This window comes from Paroedura picta, chromosome 13 (genome assembly GCF_049243985.1).
Source record: "Paroedura picta isolate Pp20150507F chromosome 13, Ppicta_v3.0, whole genome shotgun sequence".
Classification (NCBI taxonomy): Eukaryota; Metazoa; Chordata; class Lepidosauria; order Squamata; family Gekkonidae; genus Paroedura; species Paroedura picta.
In genome coordinates this window covers 37,317,528-37,337,281 of record NC_135381.1, presented here as the reverse complement: position 1 = coordinate 37,337,281, position 19,754 = coordinate 37,317,528, and the positions used below count along the sequence as shown (strand labels likewise).

Below are 19,754 nucleotides of genomic sequence, written 5' to 3'. Positions count from 1 at the left end.
CCCGTTCGTAAGAACGGGCTTTGAAAGGGGCCCACACGGCCATGGCGTGTGGAGCCGGAGCAAACGGGGTGAGTGGGGCAAGGGCGGCTCTACTTGGAAGCAGGCTCTATTCCCTATTCCATCTCGGACACCCCGGACTGTTTCCCCCTACAGGGCTGTTTCGCAATTATTAAGAGGAACCATGAATAAGGATGTTTTAAGGGGTATTTTAGGGGGGGGATATTGTATTTTATTGATCTTGTAAATCGCCGCAAGATATTTAAGAGTGGCGGTATATAAATGTCAATGTCAATGTCAATGTCAATGTCAATGTCTTTAACACTTGTTGCTCCCTTTTATAAAATGGAAACAGCCTCCTGGGAGGAGACTGTCTGGGGCCCTGTCCGTCCCGTGCATCCCTCCTGATTGGCCAGCGACCATATGGCCCATCCCCCACAAAGCCCGCAAGGCCAGTAGCCGCCATTTGGCCACTGGACATAGCCAGAGACAGAGGTCAGAGTCAGGGCCACTGGTCTGGAGAGGGGGTGACTGAGCGGCCTGCCTGCTGCTGCCCTCGCTGCAATAAGACCTCTGCTGCTTGGGAGGGGGCCCTGTGGCACTGACTGCTGCTCTGGGTCGGGGGCCGAGGGACTGCTTGCTGCCCCTCAGAGCTCTCAGCCCCACTTCTCTCATAGGGTGTCTCTTATGGGGAGAGGGAGAAAAGGTGATTTTAAACTGTTTAGAGACATCTGATCCCTGCTGGGTGACTATGGGCCATCCCAGTTCTCTCAGAGCTCTCAGCCCCACTTTTCTCATAGGGTGTCTGTTATGGGGAAAGAGAGAAAAGGGATTTTAAACTGCTTAGAGACACCTGAAGTCTGTTGGGTGACTGTGGGCCATTCCAGTTCTCACAGACATCTTAGACCCACTTCACTCACGGGTGACTGTTATGGGGAGAGGTTAGAGACAACTGAGGCTCTCTGGGTGACTGTGGACCATTCCCAGTTCTTTCAGAGCTCTCAGCCCCTTTTCCCTCACAGGGTGTCTGTTATGGGGAGAGGAAGGGAAGGCAATTTTAAACTGCTTAGAGACATCTGAGGCCTACTGGGTGACTGTGAGCCATTCCCAGTTCTCTCACAGCTCTCATCTCCACTTCACTCTCAGGGTGTCTGTTATGGGGCAAGAAAGGGAAGGCGATTTTAAACTGCTTACAGACACCTGAGGCCTGTTGAATGATTCAGGGCCATTCCAAATTCTCGCAGAGCTCTCACAGCCCCACATCCCTGACAGGTTGTCGATTGTGGGGAGTTGATGGGAAGATGTGTTTGTTAACAGTTTTGTGATGCCTTTTGGTAGTAAACAGCAGTGTACAAAAATCCATCTTCTAAGGGGCAGCAGTGAAAGAACCATGTGGGCATATAACTTTATATCAACAGTAACAAGATGGAGACAGAAGGAGTAGGGCCACAGAACTGGGAGGAATTGGTTGCCATGTAATCTCCCCCTAAGAATAGTCTCCAGTCTGATTTTCCCTTTACATATCTGAAAACATGGCTCTGGAAAGCTCATATTTAACCACTATGCCACAATTCCCAAAGGTCAGTCCTCTCCCACACTCAACTAACATTCTAAACAACACATTTTGACACCCATATCTCCACACCCATGCCCTCATTTGTCACCGCACCACCATAGCCCCCCACACAACGCACATATTCAACCTCATGCCCTTACAACCTCTCCCTTTCCTCTTCCCAATGCCAAGTTCTCTCTATCTTAATCACTTTCTTCCTTTCTACCTCCCTCTCTCTTTGGTATTTTCCTCCCTCCCCCTGCTAGCACCCGTTGTATCAGCTACAACGGGCTTTAATTCTAGTAAATAAATAAATGTTCAGTTGTGAATTACCTGTAATTATCACAAACCAACTGGGCTAGCTCATCTCTCACCTGGAATGCCCCAATGATGGATTTGCCATGAATTGGCTATGATTTGATGGCATGCCCTTTGTCTTCATAACATGTACGTGCGTAAAAAAATCACATCCAATTAGGCCCTCGACACAAACTCCTTCACAGGGCTGTTGTGAGGATCACATGAGAGGAGAATGCTGTCTGCTGCTTGAAGCTCCTTTGAAGCAGGAGAGGAGGATAAATAATTGATAAGGTTATGAGTCCCAGTGAGTTTAAAATCTAATTTAATTTTATCCTTGGCCTCCCTGTGCTGAGTGGAGCAGTGGAAAGTAGGACAGTAGAAAGAAGGCTTTAAAAAAAGCACCGCGCCTTTGAGACTAACTGGTTTTGCAAGACATGGTCTTCCACAGGCAGCTGTTCCACTGATGGGTATTCTGTTCATATTTTTAAAGCATTGCTTTGGCAGCAATTGCTGCCACAACATGAGGATCTACACTGTTTACTGAAGTTAGGCTATGGCCATTGGATTGTGGTTGGCTCCATCTTTTTCGTCTGCCACAGGTACAGGACAGCCTCCTCCTCCATATTTCTGCCTCCCTAGCCTTGGACACTCCCATACAACAGGGACGGATCCGGTGAAAGCTTTCCGTCCTTGTTCCAGTTTGGTGTAGGACAGCCAGTTTGGTGTAGTGGTTAGGAGTGCGGACTTCTAATCTGGCATGCCGGGTTTGATTCTGCACTCCCCCACATGCAGCCAGCTGGGTGACCTTGGGCTCGCCACGGCACTGATAAAACTGTTCTGAATGAGCAGGAATATCAGGGCTCTCTCAGCCTCACTTATCTCACAGGGTGTCTGTTGTGTGGAGAGGAAGGGGAAGGCGACTGTAAGCCGCTTTGAGACTCCTCCGGTAGAGAAAAGCGGCATATAAGAACCAATATCTTCTCCTCCTCCTCCTCCTCCTCTATTTAGCTAGCAGAGCGAAACCTAGAAATGGACTGGTATTCCATGAACTTGTCCAATATCCTTTATAAAATGTATCCAAGACTCTGCTATATTCAGGGATGTGACAAGTCTTCTTTTGGTAGCAGATGATTTTTTCTCCCAAGTATCATACCATATATGATGTTATGTCAGATTGCTCCAGAAATCACTGGATAATCTTATGGTTTTACCCTAGTGTTTCTGGCGATCCCTAGAGCACCATGATATCACTTTTATCCCCCCCCCAAGTGACATAATTTTGCACAATGTTCCCTGGTCCCTGTCCCCTATCTTTGATGGGGTGCCAGCCATCAGCTGGCAGCCCTAAGTGTTCTACGTATTCAAATGTAGTTGCCCCAATCAAAACAGCAAGAAAGGAGCAGGTGTTCAGCCCTCATCGTCACAATCTGCACAAAGCCTTACGTTTATCAGTCTTAATGTGCCTCCAGCTTGGTTCTTCTGGCACATCTTTTGTGCTGCTCCTCCTTTTTGTTTCATTAGTTGTTCACACATCACTGGTGAGCCATGTTCCAGGTGGTTTCCTCTTGGAATAGCAGAGAATAGATCTCTTCCCTTTCCCACAAGACAGCTCTTTGGGTATGTGAAGAGTTCATTCACATTTTCCCCTCAGTCTTCTCTTCATCCTCATCTGGCCATTCCCACAGTTCTTAGCCACCTTTTTGGTGTACCATCTAAGCTAGATGAAAATAAACTAATGTAAACAAATGCAGGTTTCTCACAGGTGGGAAACAAAAGCCAAATATTCAGCTTGAACCAAGTTTGAAGCATTTGTACCTGCCCATGCCCACATTCCTCTCTATCTCCTTTGCTTTCCTTTGGTCCACTATTGTTGTTTTAGGTTGTAAATTCCTTGGGGCCAGGAACCTGCCTGTTTTTGCCTACATATCACCATAGCTATCCTTGTAGATGAACTGAGCTGTGTGAACAATAAGGTGATATCTATCATTTTAGACTGCTAGATTTTTGATGGGGAAACATCTCCGTTGCCCGCCCTGAAATGAAACGGAAGTCTACGGAAGTGACGTTCCACTCCCCCCCCCCCCAAACAGCAGAGTGGGGAGGAGGAGGGTCTAGTAATGACAGCTAAAGGGAAGGCGGGAGGAGAAGGAGGGAGGAAGTGCTGGCACCAGGCCTAGGGAGGAAAGGCTGAAGGAAGGTGATGGAAGGGCAACTCGATGGAGCAGGACAGGAGAGGCGAAGGCAGGGTGGTTTTCTGGCCTTGGCCTCCTCAGTGAGTCAGAGAAGAAGGCAGGCTGCCTCCTCCTCCCTCCCTGCAACCCCTGCCCCCATAATGGAATAACAGAGCAAGGAGGGCAACAAGCCTTCCCCTCACCCCCGCTCTGCTGCCTTCCATATTCAGTTTATTCCTCCCTTCCTTTGCCTCACTTCCAGCCCCATAATTACCTATGGACTGGGCGGAGGAGGTAAGAAGGGAGGGAGGGAAGGAGAGAGAGCATGTTTCAAGGCTAGCTTTGAGGTGGGTGGGAAGGGGAAACCTGCTCTGGATGGCTGAAGGGGGAGCCTGCTAGAGTTTGTCTTCATCTCTCCCCCCCCCCCATCTGCTATTTTCTGAGGGGGCTGAACAACCTGGCATCTCCCGTGCAGAGTTACTCCCGAGCAGGTTTTGTGGAAAGGAATAGGAGAAAGATTTTCTCCTTTGCCTGCAGCATTGAAAGAGTTAAGCAATCTGATCTGTAGGGAAGAGCCATTGAAGGAAGAAGGAGAGAGGGAAAATGATTTGCAGCTGGATCCTGGGAAGGGTTTCTCATGAGTAAGTCACGCGGGAGTTCAGTCCTGGAAGAAATACAGCTAGAATCTGAATCTCTCTGTTGGCCTCTCCTAAACTCTGGCTTCAGGCTCCCCCCCCCCGCCCCCCCATCTCCAGGTACTTCCCAACCAGGAGCCACCAACCCTTAAAGGGGCGAGAATGTTCTCTCATTCCCCTGGAGAAATTAGTGCGGAAAAATGTCTGCTTTGGAGGGGACACTCTCTTGACCTGATCTACCTCATAGGTTTATTGTGAGCATAACATTAAGGTAAAGGTAAAGGTATCCCCTGTGCAAGCACCGGGTCATGTCTGACCCTTGGGGTGACGCCCTCCAGCGTTTTCATGGCAGACTCAATACAGGGTGGTTTGCCAGTGCCTTCCCCAGTCATTACCGTTTACCCCCCAGCAAGCTGAGTACTCATTTTACCGACCTCAGAAGGATGGAAGGCTGAGTCAACCTTGAGCCAGCTGCTGGGATCGAACTCCCAGCCTCATGGGCAGAGCTTTCAGACTGCATGTCTGCTGCCTTACCACTCTGTGCCACAAGAGGCTCTAAAGCCTCTAGGAATACACTAATCTGGAGCTGGTAACCATTGTACCCCTTTCTTTTGGTCTAGCCCAGGGGTAGTCAACCTGTGGTCCTCCAGATGTCCATGGACTACAATTCCCATGAGCCCCTGGCAGTGTTTGCTGGCAGGGGCTCATGGGGATTGTAGTCTATGAACATCTGGAGGACCACTGGTTGACTACCCCTGGCCTAACCTACCTTTCAGGGTTACTGTGTGGTGAACATGAGAAGAAGAAGGGGATAATTCACTTGTGCCTTCCTTAGAGGAAGACTATAGCTAAAGTGGACTTTCAGCCCTCTGCCCCCCCCCCATCTGCAGGTACTTCCCAACCTGGAGCTGGCAAGCCTAAAATGGCAAAGAACCTTCCTTCCTTCTCTCCCTTCTGCTTACTTGCTTCCTTTTCTTCGCTCTCCTTCCCACCCAGAGGCTGGCAACCCTGCCCCAGCCGTGATGTTCCCACATAGATTTTCTGTGAGAATCAAATCCTCACATCCATTTTTTATTATGGAATATGAATCTGGGTCTCCCTTACCTTAGTCCAACACATTAACTGCTGAACAGTGCTGAATCCTGCCCCCCCCCCATCCTGGATATTAATCTGTCAGGCATGAACTCTGTGAGGAAATGGTATAGAGAAGACTCTGGTGGCCTGAGAATCTTTCATTAAGACTGCAGCACATCTAATAGAATCATCTAATTATGTGTAATTTTTATATCCTGGTCTTTGGCCTTATAAATAAATAATAACCATCTAATTCTGAGCAATGGTCTCAGATTCTGGATCAAAAATTGGCATAATAGGGCTATGTGCTGATAAAGAATATTTTTCTACAAGCCTAAGGGAAGCTTTAGGTTTTCAGGAAAATAAGAAATGCTAAACAATAGTGGGGAAGGGGTCAAACTCTCTAAAATCATAGAACACCTGTTGTCCTACCAAGTTTGAGTAATCCAGTACACCCATTTTTCCCTAGTGGACAATCCCTGGAGCCATTTTGAGACAGAAAATATATTGGGGTGAAGGCTTAAGCCTCCTCTGTCTACACATATGGAGAATCTAAGGGCCATTCCACACAAGTTCAAAGTAGCAGAAGGCTTGCAAATGGTAAATGCTACTAATTTGCCGTTCCGCATGACGTCAGCTGGGAATTCCCAGTAAGCGTATGCTTGACAGGATATTTATTATTTATTTATTTTGATTTCTAAATTTAATATATCAATTTCATAATAATCAATAAAGTATAATATGAAATCAATTGTGATTCGATGCTGCATACCTTATAATATTTATATCACTTGTTCATATTACATTGATTGTAGAAAAGTTTTAAGCCAATTTTCACCAATACCTAAATGAAAAATCCATATTATGATGTAATTTACAATATGCTGTAGCACACTATAATAAATCAAAGATATTTAAACATTTACCTATAAATATAGGTATATATAAACATTTACCTATAGTTGTCCAAATGGATCTCAATCTCTGAAATGGTATGGGGGAATGTGGCATATGCCTACAATGTCCCCAAATGCCATACTGAAAACAAGCTAATTGTACTAATTCTGTCACTAATTCAACAACACCTTAAAGGGGAAATACACTCCAACCATGAAATTAACTACAACCATTCTACATTTACAAAAATCATGACAATTCCAGATTACTGTTGAGACCATGTGGAGTTACAGTATCCAATTGAAAAATAAGTTCTGCCTCCCTTCATAATAGGCTTTTCATTACGTTGGTCTTAGTATATTGGAGTTCTGTAATTTGTTCCAAACCCATGAATCGGGGCTGATCAGCCCTTTTCTTTGAAGGGCAATACCATCAGGGCATTCTCTACCTCATTGTTAATTCTGGATATATGTTAGAAAATCCTTGTTCTCAATGTTCCCGTTGACATGCCTACATAAAGTAGGCATACGATACAATGGGCATACAATACAATATACTATATTGGAAAAGTTACAATTGATTATTTTATTAATAAAAATAGAAATTTTTCACAGGATGTATGAAAACCATACCCTCAATCATTAATTTACAGGCTGCACAACAATCACATTTGTAACTTCCCTTAACATCAACACTTGGGAAACTCCTTACAGGTGTTACTAATTCCTGAATGTTTCTACTTCTCCATGAAAAAATAGGAAATTGGTCACAACCAACCAAATACGAAATTAAATGCCAATTCTTAACAATAATGTTTCTAGTCACATGAGAGCATCAGGAACATTGAAACAAACATATTAATCTAATCATCGGGGAACATTCCCTATATTTAAATAAATTATCTCTTTGAGAGCAGACAATATTCACAGAAATGATTTATTTAAATACTAGCCAGAACACCCATTGCAAGCAGGAATGCAAGGGGTGCTAGGACTCAGGGGACACCAGGAGGTGCAGGTCTCTCTCTGTGTGTCTCTCTCTCTCTGGCATGTCTGAGAGGAACATGGCTAGAGTCCAAGGAGGAGGGTGAGAGCTGTAGGGGCATGGCCAATCAGGGCGTTGCTGGCTGCACCCTGATTGGCCCTATTCCAACTTGGACAGCCGGACATGTACCACCCCTAAGGCTGTTTCACAAATATATAGAGGAATCATGGATAAGGATAAAAGGTAAAGGTAAAGGTATCCCCTGTGCAAGCACTGGGTCATGTCTGACCCTTGGGGTGATGCCCTTTAGTGTTTTCATGGCAAACTCAATACGGGGTGGTTTGCCAGTGCCTTCCCCAGTCATTACGTTTACCCCCCAGCAAGCTGGGTACTCATTTTACCAACCTCGGAAGGATGGAAGGCTGAGTCAACCTTGAGCCGGCTGTTGGGATTGAACTCCCAGCCTCATGGGCACAGCTTTCAGACTGCATGTCTTCTGCCTTACCACTCTGCGCCACAAGAGGCTCTATGGATAAGGATAGGGAATCTTTATTATATATATCTAGCCACTGAGGAAGACAGCATCCTTAAAAATGAGGTTTGACCAGTACTCATTTTGTCTTCTTCCAAATAGAGAATTATTAAAGTCAGCTTGAAATCATTGTCTTCTGCTTCTGCTGACCAGGTTTCTTGCTTACTTGACAGCATATGGGAGCAGTATATTGTATAGCAGAGAGAAGGTGGCATGTCATAACCCAGATTCATCAAATCTTGGAAGCTAAGCAGAGTCAGCTCTGGTTAATATCTGGATGGGAGACCTCCAAGGAAGACAGCAAAAGGGAATGACAAACTACCCGTACTTTGGCTGCAACTTCACAGTCGTTTACACACACATACATTGTGTACTTAGGCCCTAGGGTGATTTGGTTCTTCATCTGAGCTGTATTCTTTCAGATTGTAGTTGGAACAACTTATGGCTCGTCTGTATACAGAAATTGTGACCCAGAATTGCATTCAGAATAGTACAACTCAGATACAAATTTGATACCATACTGGGAAACAGGGCTAGGGGATGGTGTGAGCCTCTATGTAGGTACTCATGAATACATATGTGTATTTTTATGGCTGCACACACTGCACAATAGTGATTGTCTGCAATTTCCCAGCATCTGTATCACCAATATACACTCAATAACTCATCTTGCTAAAGGAAAGCAGATAGTAGTTTCACAGCATTCCTTGTATTGGTATATGGTGCTTGGTTTCAAAATGTGTACAGTATAAAAGATGCATGGTATTGCACCAGGTATAAACTGTTATTGTTCCTTCTTGCATTCCTTTCATAAAGAATATAGCCTTTGTGTTGCATTGAGATGAAAGCAGCCTTACTTATGAAGCTGTCGTGAGCCGGCAACGTGTTGTTCCTTTCTGAATCTCTAACGGCGCATCTTCATTGTTGCTCTTTTAAACCAGGCCTTGATGACTGCCTCCAACAATATATAAAGAACTTTGAGAGGGAAAAGATCAATGGAGAGCAGCTATTGCACATTACTCATCAGGAGCTTGAAGAGTTGGGAGTCACTCGGATTGGTCACCAGGAACTCATTCTGGAAGCAGTGGATCTGCTGTGCGCTCTGGTAAGTGAGTTTGTTACCTTAGGACAATGATTTTTGTTATGTCTTCTCAATCCAAGGTACGGAAGTGCTTAGAAGTTGCCAACCTCCAGGTGGTGGCTGGTAATCTTCCACTATTACAACTGATCTCTAGGTGACAGGGATCAGTTCATTTGGAGAAAATGGTCACTGAGGAAGGTAAACTCTATGACATAATACTCCTTAGAACTCCCACCTCTTCTCAAGCCCCACTCTACCCAGGACATCCCCCCCCCCCCAAAAATCCAGGTATTCCCTGGAGCTGGCAACCCTCGTGCTTACATGAGTATAAAACTGATTTCCTAGTTAGATAGATGGATGGATGGATGGATGGATGGATGGATGGATGGATGGATGGATGGATGGATGGGCGGGCAGACGGGCAGACGGGCAGACGGGCAGACGGGCAGATGGACACATACATAGAAAGATAGATAGACATATGGACGGACATACGGATACATGCATACAAATATAGATAGACAGATGGACAGACACATACATACAAAAATAGACAGAGAGACGGACAGACAAATACATACAAAGATGGAGGGAGGGAGGGAGAGAGAGAGAGAGAGAGAGTAGTGTATGGGGACTCCATGAATTAATGACCTCCAGAATGTCTTGTTGTTCACAGCTTTGCTCAGGCCTGGCAAACCGAGGGCACCTGGATTGAGTCAATCCATATGTTAGCTCTTTTTTTGCTGCCTCAACTTTTCTTCAAGTTGAAAAGTAAACCGGTCCCTTAGGCTTACAATAAAATCACAATATCAATACTTACTTTAAAAAATAAGTATGTCTTTCCAACGAATGTTAACAAATAAAGCTATACAAATTGGGAAACTGGTTTCTTGTCTTTTCTTTTATTGTGAAGGTTCCAACCAAAATGGTCTCTAGATCTGTCCCGTTTTCAAAATTTTCCTCAGTGGTTGACCTGTCAATATTGGATCAGTATAAGTAATTCCAAAAAGGAATATATAACACCTTAACTGGCAAAAAAAAAGTTTCATAACATATAATCTGGCCTTTGGGGATGCTTGTCAGCAGACAGCCTCAACTTTCTTAGCAGCTTCCTCATGCCCCTAGATTTTTATTGACTACTCACAAGGACATGATGCCTGTCCTGTTTCTGAATTCAAGCCTTCTTAGTTGTCTCCTTGTTTCTTTAGAGTGGTCTTCCAGTGGAGGTGACCCGGGTAATTTTTTTGTTGGTGCTTAGATGGCATTGCAAAGTGATTGGTTTTTCAGAGGCTTTTGGTTGGATACGTATGGCTGTGATTGCATTTTGTTACATCTGCACGCCGGTGGTCCTTTCGGGCAGCCTTTCTTTCCGAGTTATAGGTTAGAAGTGTGCTTTGGGGATTATGCTTGTTCTGCTGTTTCATGATTGCGCTGCCTGTAAGCCACCTTAAGTTCCTTTCTTTGGTGGAAAAGGCAAAAGTATAATAATTTCAGTTAAATGAAGAATAAAATAACGTGCCTGAAGCATTCATTTAATATGCAACAGCTTGTCCTTTATTGTTTTGAAGTCACTAATAAACTTACAAAACCATTTTCCTTTGAAAAAGAGGATATCTAACACTGTTACAATGCAGTACTTACCAGTGTGTTACAATGTTCTAAGCCCACTGGCTTCAATAGAAGCGTATTGCTGTGTTTAGGATATTCTGCAATGTTTACGATGGATAGGCATTTATGGAAGGAAAGGAAGAGCACTTACAGAAGGTGTGCACCTTGTGTGCACAGTGTTATCTTTTTTAAATTCCCCAAATCTCCCCAAGAGGCAAAATGGGAATATGATTTACTTGGGAAAGGTACCAGGAGACCAGGATGATTCCTGGTAAATAAGAGGCTATTGGTACGAATTTGGCCAGCAAAACAGACAGTGTTCTAAGCTTTCAAAATTGGTTAACAAAAAGCAGCTTTTCCAGGAACTGTCAAGTGTCAAATGCTGCTTTTGAGGAGGACTGAAAGTACTTTTATGACTTACCCTGTCTGCCAAGTGTGTCTTCTTGCTATCTTACAAAGATAAGATGCATTCTAATGCATTCCCCCTGCAAGAAAATGGCACATGCCTTAGAACTTTGTAAAGTTGACAGCATGAATTCCAGATACTGCATTAGATCTATTCATTGAATATCAGGATAAATTAAACCTTCACTCCTTGAGCCACCTACAGTGCGTTCATCCAGAAACAGATTAAGGGGGTAACCCTCACCAAACCATCCAGATGGTATTTTTGCATTTATTACTCTGAAGTGGGTTAACTTGCACAAGTCTTGACCTGAATGGCCCCATCTCATCAGATTTCAGAAGCTAAACAGGATCAGACCTGGTTATTATTTGCATGAGAAGCCACCAGGCAGTTCCAGTGTTGCTCTGCAGAGGAAGCCAATGGCAAAATAATCTCTCTTCCTCTCTTGCCTTGAAAACCCTATGGAGTCTCCATAAATCACATGCAACTTGACTGTACTTTTTACCACCAACAACTTGTACAAAAATAGTATATCTGTTCCTTTCCATCTTCTCCTCCAGAGAATTTTAACTTGCTATATGATATGCTTCTAAGATTTCATTTTATACAAAAAAATTACATCGTCAAATGATAGAGTTGGAAGGGATCCTCCAGGGTCATCTAGTCTAACCCCCTGACAACTACCTGCCCACCCACAGTGACCCCAATTTCATGCCCAAGTGATCCCTCCATCAAAAATTTCCAGAATCCAGCCTGGCTTGGAGGAAATTCACCCACCATCTCACAGTGGCGATCAAGAGACAAACACTGGCACGTCCCTTCCTGCTCACCCCTTCGCAATCTGCCTAAGTTCATAAAATCAGCATTTCTGTCAGATGTCTATCTAGCCTCTGCTTTAAAACTTCCAAAGAAAAAGAATTCACCACCTCCCAAGCAAGCCTGTTCCACTGAGGAACCGTTCAAACTGTCAGTAGCTTCTTCCAGATGTTTAGCTGAAAATTTGAATGAATTTCAAACCATTGGTTCTGGTGTGACCCCCTGGAGCAACAGAAAACAACTCTGCACCATCTTTTATATGACAGAGATTCAATTATTTGAAGATGGTTATCATATCACCTCTTAGTCATCTTCTCTCCAGGCTAAGCAGACCAAGCTCCCTCAACCTCTCCTCATACAACTTGGTCTCCAAACCCCTCACCATCTTTGTAGCCCTCCTCTGGACATGCTCCAGTTTATCTCCATCTTTCTTCAGTTGTGATACCCATAACTGAACACAGCACTCCAAGTGAGGCCGAACCAGAGCAAAGTAAAGTGGTAACATCACCTTGTGTGATCTGGATGCTTTTAATACAGCCCAAAATTCCTTTTGCCTTCTCAGTTACTAAGTCACACTGCTGACTCATGTTCAGTATCTGTTCGACGAAGACCCCCAGATCCTTTTCACATGTACTACTGCCAAGAAAACTCCCACCCATCCTATAGTGATGCATATGATTTTCCTACCTAAATCGAGAACTTTACATTTATCAATATTGAAATCCATTGTATTCATTTTAACCCAGTTTCCCAGCCTGTTAGGGTCATCCTGTATCGATTCTGTCTTATGATGTGTTTGCTACCCCTCCCAGTTTACTATCATCTGCAAATTTAATAGGCACCCCCACCCCCCATTCCTTCATCCAAATAATTTATAAATATGTTGAAGAACCCAGGGCTGAGGACAGATCCCTGAGGCACTCCAATCATCAGTCCTTTCCAAAAAAGATTACAAACCATTTACAAGTAGCCTTTGGGTATGGCCTGTGTACCACTTCTCGATCCACTTAACAATAATAGGATCCATACCTCATTTTACCAACGGCAACAAGAATGTCCTGTGGAACCTTATCAAAAGCTGTACTGAAATCAAGCTAAACCATATCCACAACATTGCCCTGATCTAGCAAGGTAGAAACTTTCCTTAAAAAGAGAGATTAATCTCACATTACTTGTTCTTGGAGAAAGCCATGCTGACTCTTAGTAATTGCAGCTATCTGACTCTTAGTAATTACAGCTATCCACTCTTGCTGCTCAAGAACCGACTGCTTGATGGTTTGTTTTATAGATATCAAGCTGACAGGTTGGTAGTTACCCGGATCCTCCTTTTTCCCCTTCTTGAAGATGGGGACAACATTTCTCCACTTCCAGTCTTCTGGCACTTCATCTGTTCTCCAAGAATTATCAAAAATAATGGACAGAGGCTCAGAAATTACACCTGCAAGGTCTTTTATGACTGGTTAAATCAGGGGTAGTCAAACTGCGGCCCTCCAGATGTCCATGGACTACAATTCCCAGGAGCCCCCTGCCAGCACTCGCTGGCAGGGGGCTCCTGGGAATTGTAGTCCATGGACATCTGGAGGGCCGCAGTTTGACTACCCCTGGGTTAAATGATAAAGATTTAATCTGGATGTGGTGTCCCCCACCCCCCCTTTTGTAGGCACGAAAGAAAAAGACCAGGCTCTATAAATTCTGCTTGTCCATGTAAGGGGCAATGTAACATGGCAGCAAATGCTGAAGTACCATTAACAATTATAAGGCATTGGAGCAGTAAGATGACCTAATTGGGCAGCAAACATCTCTAGAAGAGGCTCAACTTCTTTTGATGGTTGGCTCTTTTTCTCTTGGTGCCTTGACCCAATTTTTAGGGTGTAAAAATCTGAATTCCAAGCTACTGTGGCTCTGAACCCCTTGTAATTCTGAGCCAGTTCTCAGGGATGTGGCAAATGTAGCCCTTTTCAGACATCACAAAGGCAGAAGTTTCCCTTCTTGATCTACCTCTGTCTACTGGCAGATTTTGTTTCCCTCAAAACCCTGTTTTTTAGAGTTGCTAGCTCTGAGTTGAGGAATACCTGGAGATGTTGAGGACGGGGTTTGGGTAGCAGAGGGATTCAATATGGTACCATGTCCTCAATACGACCTCAATCTGGTAGCATGGTGTATTTAGTCAATCTGACCCATCTAGGTAATATAGAAGCTAAAATCTGTTTTTAAAAAATCACAGCAAAAGATAATTAAAATATGAGTAAGATACAAAAATATTACTACGTAAAGGAATTAGATTAAAGCAATGTTAAAACAAATAAGTATCAGGAAGAGATGTATTGTTTACCATAAAAATAAAGGTTATTGTTTACTAAAGAATCATGTTCTAATATATTGAAGGAGAAATAGTAACAGGGTCTTGTAAATCTGTTCCGGGCCTGTATTGTTCACCGCTCTGAGGTAACCTATTGCGAGGGAGCAGTATACAAGTGGCAAAATAAATAAAATCTGCTCATTCAATCTATTAACCCTTAAGCATGTGCAAAGGACATCATAATCAGATAATATTTAGCTATTAGGTAAAGGTAAAGGTATCCCCTGTGCAAGCACCGGGTCATGTCTGACCCTTGGGGTGACGCCCTCTAGCGTTTTCATGGCAGACTCAATACGGGGTGGTTTGCCAGTGCCTTCCCCAGTCATGACCGTTTACCCCCCAGCAGCAAGCTGGGTACTCATTTTACCGACCTCGGAAGGATGGAAGGCTGAGTCAACCTTGAGCCGGCTGCTGGGATTGAACTCCCAGCCTTATGGGCAAAGCTTTCAGACGGCTGCCTTACCACTCTGCGCCACAAGAGGCTCTTCAATATTTAGCTATACTTTACTACAATCTACTGTCATTCAGACTTTCTTGTTGATCTTGTTCTGGCAGAAATGTAGAAAAATTTTGCTGCCATATTAGAAATGAATGAGTCATTATCCCCTAACAAATAATTAACTAAAATGTCACTAGATGAATGTGACAGCAACGGTAGAAATAAGCTATTCCTGGTATTATTATAAGAGGGTCAATATAGTAATATATCTGAGATTGTCTTGATTTGATCAGTATTACAAGGCCTTTCAGTTCATTTCAGCATTCTTATCTCTTTTGAGGTATTTTCTTTTCTTTTCTTTTTCTTGTTAAGTTTCTTTCTAACTGCCTAATTACGTCTGTCAGGTTTTGAACACTGTGAAGGCGCTATGTACAGATATTAATCACCTATATAAAGAAGGATAATGCTTCTTTTTGGAGAATTCCATGCCTTCCAGCTACTGCTGCGGGTCTGCTGATAAACTCCTTCAGGATCTCAGCAGAGCTTACTGTTTATGGTTTGTGCTTTACACTAGTCTGAAGCTCCAGTGACCGAATGTATGACTAGCCATAATTTCTCCAGGCCCAGCCAAACGTCTTTCATTCTCACGTTTCTCCATCTCAAACATACAGTCTTTTGAGGAATGTGTAAAGAATTGTGTATTTATTTCTGAGGTGACTACATAGAACCTATGAAAGCAGTCCCATCCAGGAACTTTGTACCATGGCAAAGTGTGTCTGTTTCTTCTCTTTCCTGCAGTGCTTGGTTGCTATTCCAAGAGCTCCCTACACCTAGAGAACTGTTGTGTCAGGGATAAGGCCTCTAGATTTCTATGCAGAGGGGCATTCAGTCAGGAGGAGTCTCCATGCATGCTCTGAGGTGGTATAGATGTATGTTCACCCCTTCCATAAGAACTTGACTATGGTTATGTGATCATCTGTTGGAGGGCCACTTTGGTGGAGTGGGGTTCACGGTACTAAAGTGCTGCCTGGTCCCATTGACAGAGATATTTCTTGTATCCACACCCAGTATTTTTTTTTTCTTGTGGGATTGACATGGTAAGGAAAGGAGCAGCTTAATGGTAATATTTCACCCTGGGTAATCGCTGACACTGATCTCCTACTTTCTTGGCTCTTAGGCTATTCCCTTTCTCTACAGCTCTGTCTGGCTGCATCTTAGTTATGAAATGCCATTGGAAAAGTTGATTTTCTGCTCATGAGAGCTGCATAGGCAGAGGGTGAGTGTATGTTTTCATGACCCCGAGAAGCAATTGACAAGTCTCATCAAAAGAGTGCCCTGTCCAGATTATTTTGACCTGCAGCTCACTTGCAAGTGGAGGTTAAAGATGATTGATACTTCATTTGCTTCCACCTTTGCAATTTGTATCCCTGTAATTAGCATTTTGAGAGGCAGTAAAGTGTAATGACCAGTGTAAGACCTTATAATGAGCTGCATGCTGATTTTTGATGTGGAACATCTACTGGTGCACTCCCTCAAACGGAAATGTAGCTGGACATGATGTCTGTTATCCTGCCTTAGGGAGAAAGCCAGTAGATGGCTCATAGCAGCAGCAGTGGTGCCACAGCAGTGAGGCTGAACACTGAGGTGCACTTGTTGCTCGGGTGTCACCACCACTTCCAGGTTTCCAGGGCCGTTCCCACCATCTGAGGAGCAGGAGCAGGAGCAGCCTTGGAAGACTGGTGCCCTGGCTTGCTGGGTAGCGCTGCCTCCACTAGGCTTCAGAGGCCACTCCCATACTCTGGAGAGTGAGAGAAGCCTTGGGAGACTGGCGGGGGTAGTGGCAGAAAGAACATCTTGATGCTGGGGCTTGCTGGGCTGGCGCTGCCTCCACTAGGCTTCTGAGGCTTCTCCCATGCTCTGGAGACTGGTAGAAGCCTTGGGAGACTGGCGGAGGTGGCAGCAGCAAGTGTGCCTCGGCGCTGGGGCTCACTGGGCTGCTGCGAACTCTGCTAGGCTTTTGAGGCTGTGCCTGCACTCCAGAGTCCAAGAGAAGCCTCAGGAGAGAGACTGATGTGGGACTGCGATGGCAAGTGTGTCTCAGTCCTGGCCCCAGCTGCCAAGGGTGCACCAGGCACTGCGCCCAGGAGCCATGCATACAGATAGGGAAAGGGAGTAAGGGGTGGAGGGGAGGAGGGAGTGGGCAGGGGACAAGGATTCTCACCCCTTATGTAGATGTTCTGCATAAGGGACGAAAATCATTGTTGGTTGTACTAATAGTACAGTGGGAAAATACATCAACGGGGCCAAGGAACTACTAAAATAGCTTCTGGCAGGTTGCCGATAGTTAAAAGGAACTGCTTTTTTGCATTGTCCATGGGTCCACTTCATAACTAATATATGTCAACATCGGTGGTGAAAGAGCTGTCAGGTTGTGGCTGACTTATGGCAACGTGGTAGGGGTTTTAAGGCAAAAAACAAACAGGTGGTTTTGCCCTTGCTCGCCTCTGCAGAGTGACTCTGAACTTCCTTGGTGATCTTCTTTCCAAGTACTAAGCAGGATAAGAAACAGATGTTGTCATAAATAAGGTAATCTAATATTATGTTATAGAAGCAGTTTTGGGGAAAGAATAGGGGTATGACCTTGCAATCTAGGGTCTTTTAAGGTTTTTAATGCTGCCCAAATGGTCATTTTTGAGACAAGCAAACATGCCCAGGCATATAACACTGGATCCTAACAATACTGCAGCATAAGACACTAGCAGGGTTGGATTCTTCCTGTCTTTCAGTTTTCCCTGCAACCTTCTTTCTACTGAAAAGGTGATGTTGAAGGTTAGAAGACCCATCTAGACAAACAGCTATGCAACACAGAAGTTCCTGCGAGGCTAGACAAATGGATAAAATTGCCACTCTTTGCCTCTTCTATAGGTCTCCAATCCTCAAAATCACCTTTTTGACATATAAAGAGAGCTTTTGGAAGAAAGAGAAGGCAGGGAAAATGTTGTTTCTTCCAGAAATTTATGCTGGCAGTGCACAGGACCTAACCTAGAAATTACAGATGGGACAAATAAACTTAGTTACCCATATATATTCAGGCAGAAGCTGACCCGAATTTTAGCTAAGGCACCTAATTTTTTCCCCAGTATCAACAATAACAGGTAAGACCCTCACTTGAGTATAAGCCTAGGGGGGCTATTTCAGCATTAAAAAAATGTGCTGAAAAAGTAGACTTATGCTCGAGTATATACAGTAAGTTTGTTTAGATCTTATCTTACTGAGAAGGACACTGCACAGCTCTAAACGTTTTTGATGTCTGGTCAGCACTGGTCAGACAACACCTGGAGTTCTGTGTGCAGTTCTGGAGGCCTCACTTCAAGAAGGATGTAGATAAAATGGAAAGGGTACAGAGGAGAGCAACGAGGATGATCTGGGGCCAAGGGACCAAGCCCTATGAAGATAGGTTGAGGGACTTGGGAATGTTCAGCCTGGAGAAAAGGAGACTGGGAGGGGACATGATAACCCTCTTTAAGTATTTGAAAGGTTGTCACTTGGAGGAGGGCAGGATGCTGTTCCCGTTGGCTGCAGCGGAAAGGACATGAGCCCCTGCCAGCGTTTACTGGCAGGGGGCTTGTGGGAATTGTAGTCCATGAACATCTGGACGACCACAGGTTGACTCCCCCTGGTTTAAACTACAAGTACAACGATATAGGCTAGATATCAGGATAAAAGTTTTTCACAGTCAGAGTAGTTCAGCAGTGGAATAGGCTGCCTAAGGAGGTGGTGAGCTCCCCCTCACTGGCAGTCTTCAAGCAAAGGTTGGATACACACTTTTCTTGGATGCTTTAGGATGCTTAGGGCTGATCCTGCGTTGAGCAGGGGGCTGGACTAGATGGCCTGTATGGCCCCTTCCAACTCCATGATTCTATTCAATGGATAAACTTCAGAGAAACCCCCAGAGTTCCTGGAAACACAGCTTGAAAAGTTGTGCTCTAGAATATAAGCCTGGCTAAACTTAGTTTTTTGGTTCTTCTGACATTTTTCAGGAGAGCTTCTGGCTAGATTTGTCTTCCTGTTTCTTCTTTGTGACTACTGCTTTGAAATTTTCACCCCCTCATCCATATCACAGATAGAAATGTTGAAAAGTTATGGATCTGGTACAGACCCCTGTGGCCCCTCACTGCTCTCCTCCCTCCCACCCCATGAAACACCATTGACAACTACTCCTTGGGTGTGGTCTTCTGATCAGTTCCCTGTCCAGGTAACCATCCAAAAATCCAGTCTGCAGTCCTCCAGTTTATCCATCAGAACATCAGGGGGAACTGATGTCAAAAGCCTACTGAAACCCAGGTCGACAACATCAACAAATTTTCTATGATCTAGTAAGCCTGATAGTTAGTCAAAGAAGGAAACCGGGTTGGTCTTGGCGGGCTTTAGTAAGCTTCTGTAGAGTACAGCATTGTAAGTTGATATATTGATGCAAAACCCATTGCCTATGTTAGCAGATGAACTGTCCTCAGAGAAGATTCAAATGGGTAGCCGTGTTGGTCTGAAGTAGCACAATAAAATCAGAATCCGGTAGCACCTTTAAGACCAGCAAAGATTTATTCAAGGTGTGAGCTTTCGAGTGCAAGCACTCTTCCTCAGACTGTCCTCAGAGAAAGCAGAGATTCATTTCTGAATAATCATTCTTGTGAATGTCATAGGACTCATATCTTTGATAAGATCATCAAAAGAAGTAATAATTAAAGGGAGGTGCTGTGTCTCAGTGCTAGAGAACTGGCTTCTCATGGACGATTCCAGTTCCAGTCCCTGATCTCCAGTTAGCAGGTGTTGGATGGCTTTTCCTGACAGCCTGGAAACCTTCTGCCACTCAGAATAGGCAATACTGAGCTAGATGGCCAGT

The 19,754-nt window shown here is 44.4% G+C and overlaps 2 protein-coding genes across 5 annotated transcripts in view; both read left to right on the top strand.

Moving 5' to 3' along the window:
* Positions 1–19,754, top strand: part of APOOL (apolipoprotein O like) — a 400,760-nt gene that overhangs the window by 93,198 nt on the left and 287,808 nt on the right. The gene's annotated exons all lie outside the window — the stretch shown is intronic.
* Positions 1–19,754, top strand: part of LOC143822809 (connector enhancer of kinase suppressor of ras 2-like) — a 415,535-nt gene that overhangs the window by 144,175 nt on the left and 251,606 nt on the right. For all 4 annotated transcript variants that reach the window (XM_077308411.1, XM_077308412.1, XM_077308413.1 and 1 more), the window contains exon 2: positions 9,087–9,250. In XM_077308411.1, coding sequence (XP_077164526.1) covers positions 9,087–9,250 — 164 coding nt within the window. The remainder of the gene's footprint in view (positions 1–9,086; positions 9,251–19,754) is intronic.